Genomic DNA, 10,607 nt, shown 5'->3' on the forward strand with positions numbered 1-10,607 from the left:
GGAAGTTCTGTCCATGCACAGGACTACCGTTCACTATAATCACTACTGAAAATTCATCACTCCAGAGATCTTCTGTTTAATCTTTCTAATGTAGAGTTTCTGTCTGAAAATGAAAAAAAAAAAAGCACCTGATGATCTTACTACCTATGTGGTATAGCGAATATTTCATAAGAAAACTCTAAAGATCTTTTAAAAGTTTATAATCTGGACTCCCCTAAATGATCTGGACAATCATGTCAAAAGTGGTGGGGAAAAAGCACTTTGGTATAGTTGAGTTCTGTTCAATTAATTTATTTATTTATTTATTTATTTATTTATTGTGGAATGTTACTTTTACTGTACACATTCTCTTTATTAGTACAACAAAGTTTTGTGGAAATTATGAGTGTTTGCAAAATACAATTACCTTCTGCAGAAGAAATGCTGTGTTTATTTGTTCTCACAGAGAAATCGTGGTCCTTTATGACTTAACTACGTGGCTATCATTGTCTCAGTTCTTGTGTGTAAGACTACTGTTCATCTGATTGCAGGCAGGAAAGCAGTCATAGGTACCAGCTTTTTGATTTGAGTCTTAAAGGTGCCTCTTGTTCTACTCTACTGGTTTCTGGAGTTTTTCTTCCCAGGAAAAATGAATGCGTTTCAACTCGGTGGGAGATATGAACCAACAGAAATTACCTTCTCCACATGGACATCCATGCGAAACCAAAGTTATTACCTGAATGGACAGGTGGGAAGAACAGGATTAACTTCTGTTGAACTAAGTGTGGACAACATGACTTCACAGAGAGAATAAGGATAGCAATGAAGCCTACTAGATATGGGTTTTTTATCAAGTAGATCAAGAACTGTTGACTTTCTTCTACTTAACCAAAGTGCAACTTCATTCTGAAGTGCTGTGTACTGTTTACTGTAAGTTTATCTCAGTTTAAGACAATTAGGAGGGACAGAGACCTCGGACAGAAGTCTCCTTCCTTGGATTCAATACTCCTGGTTCATCCAGTACAGAGAGAAAGATATCAAATGAGTCTACATGTAAGTGAAAAAAATAACTCTTTACCAAGAGGAATGCCTATAACAATACTGATAAAACTGGGTTAAACCAACTGATCAGGAGAAATTCCCAAGCCCTGCCCACTGGAACAAACCGAGATGGCAGCCAGCCTCCCCCACCCAGAAAAAACACACGTGGCCACAGGACAGAGACAAGATGGCCACCCTTCTGTGTGGTTCGCCTCCCCCAAACCCAGGAAACCTGGCAGGAATGGTTGGAGAGTCAGCAGTGGAGTGAGGCTGCGGTGCTGGTACAACCATTTGGAGCAGGGCTGCGGACCCCCCAGATGACTGGAAGGACTCACAAGACTTGATTGTGATGGTCACAGTCCAGATCCATCGAGGTGGTAAAAGTCCCATGTTGTGAGGGAAGAAAAACCTGTGTTAAGACCTATGGTCTTTTGTTGGGCTTAGACTTGATGGGAACACGGGTGGTACCTCCCCTGGGGCAGGGAGTTATATGCTGGATGATGTAATACTGGATGGCGAGTCTTTCACACCTCCTAAGATGTTACAGCTGCCAGTTATGTCAGCACAGGTGGATCTATTATGGCCAACATTAGAGATGAATATCTTCAGACTGTGTATGAATTGTCTGGATGCTTCCCCCGAGGGCAGTTACCACAGCTGAGTCATTTGTGTAAGGACAAAGAAACACTATCCAGACTAGCAGGAATTTGCTTCTCTCCTTACCTATTCAACACCCAGCTTGTAGCCTGAGGTGGCAGGTGTGAATGCCTTTAGCACCTGGGTGGTTACTTTGCACATGGTCAGCTTGCTCCTTGATTGACTGAGTCTTCAGCATTCCAGTTTTTCACACTTGTAGATACATTCTTCTCCTAGGATAATAGTACTCCCATTGTCTCAAGTTCCCCATCATAGTCCAAATTAGTAGGCATACTTGGGGAAAAGAGAAGAGAAAAGGTGGATACCAGAATTTTTGTGTAACCAGGACAAATTCAATCCATAAATTTCCAGAGTTCACTGTTGTCAGCCCCAGCAAATGTACAGGACAAATATAGTCTGTAAAATAGAACGAATAACCACTATATTACCTTCAGTTGTAGTGGAGGAGTGATACTTAGCTAATTGATAGCCACTGAAATGGCAGATAAATCAGTCCATGACAAAAGTGCATGGCATTTCATTGCTCTTTCATTTGCCCATTCAAAGAACTCAGTTATGCTGCAGTAAGATCAATGCTGAATTCTAATGACTGCTGTATAATCAGGGGATGTTTTGATTAAGACTGCCACATACTCTTCTTCCAGTATATTTGGTCTAATAAAAAAAGGTTATTAGTCTAAATAAAATAAGTTACTTGGAGTAAGCTTTACTTGAACCCTGGGGATCTCAGGTGTGTTTCCTCTCTCTGAAGGTAAGATTGAGATACATCAGAAGGAGCTCAGACCTGTTTGCTAACTAACGGTACTTGTGCACACTTGCTCACCTGTTTTGTTATTGTTTTATTTTGCAGCTGGGATGAGATAGAGTAAGTATAGTGAATTAGCACATCTTGAATGATAAGGAAATAAATCTAATTTTTATTCAGATACTATGCTGGTGGTGCAAAATTTGTAGCTAGAAGAGCTACAAGAAAGTATTATTTGTGAAAATTAATATCTGAAGTGTTATGATTGGATTTTAATCAGATTCAGCTGGTGTAACTGTAGATGATATTTCACATATCCATCCGTCTGACTTCTTAGCTCCCTGTCTGCCAGGAAACACCAGTTTACCAGATTCCTCAGCTCCATCATTTTTTATGAAATAGCCTCGTCTATTTTCCTAGATTGAAATGAAGGTAAGTTTTAATTTGTATTAAATTACAATTCCTTTCCTAAGCAAACCTTACAATTGAAAGCACAATATCTAATTTACTAGAAAAGCTACACAGTGAGCAGAACTGATTGTCAAAAAATTACAATATGGGAAGTGATATCTTTCAGCTTAGACCTCAAATTGAAATATTCTAGAAAAAAAAAAAGGCAGAAGAGAAGGATGGTAAAATGCACTTTTCAGAGGGTAGATGTTATTCCTAGGCAATTTTCATTCCATAAGTTTCTTATCTGGCAACAGGTTGTACCTCTGCTTAATTTTAAATATGAGTAAAACTATTGGTGTTCTTGGCATTAAGATTAAGCAGAAGGCTTAGTAGGGCTGTTTAGAATACAGTTCAGTGCTATTCAAAGTATATATTTAGGAAGTTGCAGGATATTTTTAGGTTCTATGAACTTTTTATGGATAAGTATGCACTAGCTAAAACAGCTTAACTGAGTTTTAATATGTGTAACTGAAAAACACCTAATCTTCAAAAATTCATTAACATGGCAAGAAACCTGAATAGTAATTGTAATTTGACATCAGTTCTGTCTCTGCATCCTTTTCAAGTACTTTATTCCCTGCTTCTCTATACTTTCTCCCAAGCAGGGAGCAAAGTAGCAGAAGAATCTGCTCTCTGAGCAGCAGAAGCATTAGTTTCTGATTTGACAGACAGACTCGCTGGTGTTTATTGCAAAAATATTTAATTGAGGAGTGAATAATTAATTCCAGCCAGGGAAATTACGGGTCAATCTCTGATCTTTAATATCATATTAGTAAAGCATAACACTGACACATAAAAAATTAGAAGTCATCAGGCATTTTTCTACAATTATATAGAATACAATCCCCCCTCGAAAAGGCAATCATAGTAAAGAAATACAGAAATTCACCAGAACATGCGCAAGGTTTGAGAAAATACTTATAGAATGGAAAAACTGTGAACAGATTCTTCTGCATCTGTGTTTATACTGAAGTGCTGTAAATAAATGCAGGATACATTAATTCAAATATGCCAGTTTGGCAGCATGCAGCATGTAGAGCGCTACTATTAAATCAAGTTTAGCTGACATCATAAGGAGTCAGTCACTGCAGAAAGTTGTCACAACAGAAGAGCAATTAAAGAGATTTAGAGATCTGATTTCTAATCAGGTCAAATGGTAAGATAGAGAAGGGACAACTTTACTAAAAAGTAGGTTATAAAATACTGACTTAATTCCTCTGCTGACTTTGAGAATCTTGGATGTAAAGATCAGAAAATCCTGTTTTGAAGGGGAATAAAGAGCCCCTCTGATGTCAGTGCAAAGAATTCATGTTTCTTCAGACTTAGTGTCATAAGTGTTTTGGGAACCAAGTGCATCAAGTTTGCCTATGCTGAAAGGCGATATATGTTAGCTCTACCTCAGCACTTTGTGGTTACTCTCATGTTACTTTTGTAACTGTACTGTACCAGTGCTGTACTACAACTGACAAGCATTGACTTTTTATCTATGAGAAGATTGTGCCCTACTGCAGCACTCTAAGTGAGGCAGGTTGAACCAACTTCTTGTATTCGTTTTGCTATCTGTGCAGAGTACCATGCCAAAGCAGGGGTTAGCTCCTGCAGGTTTAAATATATCTTGGATATGTCTTCATTAGCAGTGGTCACAGTGACTAGAATTCATCCTTGACCAGACATTGACACCTGCATCTGAGCTAATCACTTGGTGCTCCCGAAGTTATTAGTCTCCTTTAAAGTCAGTGGAGAAAAATGGGCAGGTTTAGAGCAACATTTATCTTATGCTAAAGTAGGCACTGGAGATAGGTGAGATGAATCACATACTACTAGTGCCTCTTTCAGTCTGTCAATTAAAGCAACCTAGGTGTGAGCATTGACCCTGGAGACTTCTTGAAGAAAATGTGATGAATCTTCCCTCCCAAGCTACAGAATGAATGCGCTTAGAATGGAAGAGTTCCTCCCAAAATTTTTAAGTGGATAATCCTCTAACTGTTTTCAGGACCAGTGAAGGTCCTGCTGTGTTTGTATTAAGAAAGTTAGCTTTCCTCGTTGGATAAAGCACAAGGTTGTCTGTCAGAATGGCTAACCCACAGTGCATCAAATGCACTGACATTAGGAATCCAGAAGGCATGACTAAAGACTAATGTTTTGCCAAGGTACAGAGCAGCTGAAGTCACACCGGCTCCCTTAGATTCCTCCGATCTCATCAACAGGCACAAAGGTATAGAACAGTTTTGTATAGTCAGGTATAGGTTGTACAGAAAGAGAAAAGAATGATTGTGTCAGAGAGGAGCTTTGTGTTTAATTTTCTATTACACACCTTTTTATACCTTTTTCTGAAGCATCTACTACTTTCTGCTGCAGGAAAATGATCCCAGACAAGACTAGGATGAGAACTTTTAGTCCAATCTTAGCAGAACAGGACACTTTGAATGTTGTCTGAGGAACAGTTTGCTAAAAGAAATTTACTCCTTCTGAGCTCAGCTATCTCTTCACCTCTCACCCTGATTTAGCTGATTGCTAAAGCTGAGCTAAGATTGCACACATATCAACGGGTCTGCATTTTGGAATTTCATCTGCTTTCCTACTCCTGTGTAGGTTGAATCTTGTGAAGGATATTAATTCTTCACTATTTCTCCTGGCTGTTCAGGCATTGTCCTGTTGCATTTACCCCTGTTTGCTGCTAGGTATTTACAGGCAAACAAAAGAAATTGCTATTCTAATTTCAATTAGTTAATCCACATGACAACTACACAAGAATTATCCCCATTTGGAAAGGGAGCTTGGGGAGTGTGAATAATAGGTAAAGCTCTGTACAAAATCTTTCTGTTTTCCATTTGACACTTTCATGAAAGATGTCTAAAGCAAGAATTACACACAGCACAATGCTAGAAGAGAAAATACTTATTTGTGTGAAATGGACTTCTTTTCTAGGAAGATGTATATGCATATTTTTGAACTTAATTGTTTAGAGCAGAAGGAAATATCTTCATGTAAAAATACAAAGTAGAAAGGCACGTTCCAAATCTTAGCAGATGAGAAATGCACTATCCAGTTTACAGTTCTAGCTGTAAAAAACCAAAATTGAGTGAAGGCTTTCTAAAAGCCATACGCATTATGGTTTTACATTCTCAGACAGCATTCCAAGTTAGAGTTATTCCTAATGTTTTGGGTAGTAGCTTTATCAAATGATGTATTTTGGAGGTGTTATAACCAACATTTTCTTTTTATGCAAAAATGCACAGGAAGACAAGTAAGAAACTGAGGCTTTGAATCAAGCCTGGTCTGAGATTAGGGCAATTCTTGGTGCTTAACCTCGCTCAGGGCAAAGACAATAAATAGCAATGAGAATTGCTTCTTGGTACTGAAAAATAACTCCCCACCATATTTCTTTATAGTGGGAAATATTTCTGGGTCTTTAAATCTGCTAAGTCTCTTTAGATTTCAGCTTTTGTGTCTTTAAAGGCTTCACTTTGATAAATTTTCAACAGTCTAATTCCTGCCAAAATTTGCCAGATTTTCCCTCAGTTCAAGAGAGTGTGACGCTTTGTGTAAAAGTAGAGGAATTCCTGGTTGCTGTGGCTGAGTGAGGCCTCCTGGAGTGAGGCATCCCAAGACATGCTCCTCTAACTTTGTGTTCAAACCCATGTGGCCATGCTCTACTGATCCTGCACTTGGTAAACCAGCGTATCTGTCTCTCTGAAACTTTAATATTCTAATTTGCCTCAGAGGAGTAGTGCTACCATTACTTAAGATAAATCTCCTTTTCCTGTTCCTCTCTCTCCTCTCTTTCTCCTACCTCTTCTCTCCCCAGTATTGACCACTTTCCCAGCAGTCAGCTGTTCACAGGGCCTTGTAGCATCTGTTATCACTAGAAGGGTTTCCATGTGTTTGAAATTAATCTTTCTTTGAGAATTATTTACAGAACAGGTGAAAATATAGTTTGCATTCAGCAGACTAGTTTATATTCCTCCCATATTTTTTCAACCTCTTCCCTCCATCCTTTGTTTCATGCTCCCTCCATGATTTTGCAGTTAAAAAGGTAATGGAGCAAAACAGTCTTCACCAGGTTGTTTTTGAGCTGCCTGCTTTAAGTAGGCCAAGCTTGGGAGAACAGTAACCAAAAACACAAGCTGTATTTTTGTTGTTATTTTCATGAAATGGACAGGGAAAGTGCCTGCAAAATTCTGGTTTTCAGAATCAGTAATTTTCACAAGATTTTACATAAAAATGATGTGTCCTTGTCATACATGAATAAAAAATGACCAGTGCTTCTCCAGAAAGAGCCACTTTTGTGTAATATCTACTTGTATTAATTAAAATGAAATAATTTGCAGTTATAAAAATCCAGGTTTGTTATATATATTTCTAGTAATTTATCCTAGAATGTTTTGATAATTTCTGGGAAAGGTCTGTATGTGTTCAAAGTCTTGCTATCATACCTCTAAATTCTGATCTACTTATGTGTATATAACCATATGCTCTCTGCCCTAGACTAACAGAAGCAAATACCAGGTGGTGTCTCTTTTGTCAGCTGAATGTTTGGTGGCCTGCATTCCTCAGCATCATTTAAGCCACAAAGACTTCTTGCAGGTGATTTTCAAAAACCTTTAGACTGACTCTTATCCTCTTACATTCACAGCATGATATATGCTATAGGAACACAGTTCTGCAAATATACTTCTAAAATTATTTGATTTTTTTTTTATTTTTCCTCAGCTGTAAAACTGAATGCCTTCATTACCACATGGCAGTAAAGACAGTAATAAAGATTTCTTAAAAATAATCTAAAGGAGATTGCTATATACTAAAATAAGCAATGTATTCAGTCCCCTTCATCTTAGTACTTTGATAGACAAAAATGATTGATGGGTCGCCTTGGGAAGCTAAGAAAATCGCTTCCCCAAAAGTTTAAAGGAACTATTTGAGATTTTACAGTTCTCTGAGATATCAGTTTTTACATTCAGATAATTTTAAAAAATTGTTAAAAGGAATAACTGGCTCAAAATAAAACCTTTTTCTCTTATGGTTTGAGTCAGTGAACTGGTTCAGGAAATTTCAGAACTTTTCATGAGAAAAGTGGAAATCAACTTTGTATTTTAAATATATCGAAAAGTTATTCAAAATTTTGAAATGTCAGTGAGCTCCAGGGGAGGGGGTCAATGAGCAGAGTGCAGCAAGGATGGGTTTAATGGTAATGAGTTTACCCTAGGTTTCTCTGTTCTTTTTCCTTTTACATCTTCTATATAAAGACCAGAAAGTCCCCAAATAAAATCATAATATTATGTAATAAGTGAGAATTACTCCAAATCAGTGAGATATCAGTGAGAATTACTCCAAAAAGCCCAAGTTAAACTGTCATGTTGAAGTAGAAATTGAAATCTTTTTGAGGGAGTAAACTCATTTTTCACTATATTAAATTAATAATTTATTTTATTATTTTTTCTGATACAGAAAAATGTATTGAGTCTTGTTGACTTCATGTATTAAGCAGTGAACGACCCTAATTTTGTAACACTAGTTTATTTAAATTTCATTTGATTGCCTAACTGAAATAATTAAGATGGATAGATGTTTCTATCTTTTCCTGAAGGGACTATTGTGGGTAATATCCAGGACAGAACCAGAGGTGAAATGAAGGACTGGCCCTGAAGGCTAGTCACTGTATGACTGTATGAGGCTAGTCACTAGTCATGAGGACAAACACAGAGAGAAATTCTTTTTTTTTTTTTTTTTGGTGTCATTCTCCAGTGGGCTTGAACTTGTGCTGTCTGTGATATTGTGTTCTTAGGAGAGAAAAGTTACTTTTTTGCATGTCCCCACCAAGATAGAAACAAAAATTTTAGAGATGTTTATAAATTTCTGGTGGGGATAGATCACACTGCCCCCAAGGTAAGACCAGTTCTATCTATAGTGTGTGCTCTCCAGATTTTGACAGTGCAAAGAGATTCTATCACCTTGGTTCCATGTACATATACATATACATACACATAAACATATACATATACATATAAAAATATACATTAAATGTTTGGAGAGCATTGTTTGTTATCAGTTCATTTGTTGGGTTTTTGTATTTGGTTTGTGTTCTTTTTTCCCTCCAGGAGAGATGTCCTTCACATGAAGGACTACTTTTTACATTTTTAATGAGGTCTTCAAGAGCTTCACTGCAGTACATGCAGTATGTACCTACCACAGGAACAGTGCAAACAGCACAGCCTGAAGTAGTGACTGGAGCTGGAAGTATTCAAGTTTGCCCCCTGTTTGTTGCAGTATTTCCATGGCAACTGAATGCTATAAGAAGGTTCTCTCTAAATATATTGCTTTATATTTTTTCTCTACTAGTTATCAATTACTATAAAAAATAGTCTGCTGTGATGTTTTGTTTATTTACACTTATGCACATAGTTTGTATTTATTTTGTTATTATTGGTAACATCAATTTTAATGGCTCAGATTACCAGAGAAGATAGAAAGGTAAATGATGAGTCACTGTGGCAAAAAAGTAAAAGTAAACTCTGCCTATGAGAAAAAAAGTCAGGGTGAATATGTATATCAGTTAGTATCAGACAGAAATGTTTTTGTTCATACAGATTTATTTTTCATGTCCAGTCAGCCATTTGCTGTTAACTGTCCTCTGTGATCCTAGCTTAGCTTCTATTCAGAGACCACAAGATAAATCAGATGTGGCAGCGAGCTTCACCTTTCAGTGTTCTGTGCCACATGTGAGAGCCTGGATCCTTCCAGTCAGACAGGAAACACTGGCGATGTGAGCCAGAAATGACACATCAACTGAAGTTCAAGGAGTACCATTGAATTGTGCTCTTTATCTACTAAGAAAACAGCTCCACTGGTGTGACGAGTCTTAGGTAATGAACCACCACTGGCTAGCTGGGCAACATCCAGCCCTGCTGTCCTGATTCATGACACTTGCTCAGCTATCAGACAACAACACGTGCTGAGGATGAAAATCATTTAATAAAAAGGAGAATGGATCGCAACTGGAGTCCCAGTCTGCCATGTGAGGCAGCCAAACCTAACACAGGAGTGAGACATGGCTCCCCATTCTCTCATGTGCCATGTATGACTCAACTAGGCTGATATAAAGAGACTAGTTACAGGGCCAATCACCCACCTTTCTGGTTCATATCACTGATATGAGATAAATCATCTTACCAAATAACTAAGAGAATTTACCTTTTCATTGTGTGAATTATCTCCAGACTCAGAGATTGAACTGGTTTTGTTGAACTATTAGATAAATAAAATGGAACAACACTCCAGAGCAAAAATATCTTTGAAATACAGACTGATTTGTGTATGATTTAAGAAAAAAGGCTTCAAAAAATTTTTCACACCCTTCAGATGTGCTTGAAATTCGTAGGAGAAATTTTATCTGACCAAGATGTTGGAGCTATGCAGTGGTGTTCCTCAGGGGTTGATATTGGAACTAGCGCTGTTATCAACTTTGTCAAGGACATGGACAGTGGGATTGAGTGCACAGTCAGCAAGTCTACCTACAACACCAAACTGTGTGGTGTGGTTAACATAAGCAGAGGGAAGGAATGCCATCCAGAGGGACCTCGGCAGGCTTGAGCGGTGGGCCTCTGGGAACCTTGTGAAGTTGAAAAAGGCTAAGTGCAAGGTCCTGCAGCTGGGTACAGGTACAAGCGATCACAAAGCATGGTACAGGCTGGGTGGAGGATGGATTGAGAGTAGCCCTGAGGAGAAGGACTTT

At 38.0% G+C, this 10,607-nt stretch overlaps 1 protein-coding gene across 1 annotated transcript in view; it reads left to right on the top strand.

Moving 5' to 3' along the window:
* The window catches only part of KCNC2 (potassium voltage-gated channel subfamily C member 2), a 257,075-nt gene extending 248,055 nt beyond the window's left edge, over positions 1–9,020 (top strand). The window contains exon 5 of the mRNA XM_027658991.1: positions 8,974–9,020. Within this exon, the coding sequence (XP_027514792.1) occupies positions 8,974–8,993 (20 nt within the window). The 3' untranslated portion in view covers positions 8,994–9,020. The remainder of the gene's footprint in view (positions 1–8,973) is intronic.
* The last annotated feature ends 1,587 nt before the right edge of the window (positions 9,021–10,607 follow it).

Source organism: Corapipo altera, unplaced genomic scaffold (genome assembly GCF_003945725.1).
Source record: "Corapipo altera isolate COAL_440 unplaced genomic scaffold, ASM394572v1 1, whole genome shotgun sequence".
Classification (NCBI taxonomy): domain Eukaryota; kingdom Metazoa; phylum Chordata; class Aves; order Passeriformes; family Pipridae; genus Corapipo; species Corapipo altera.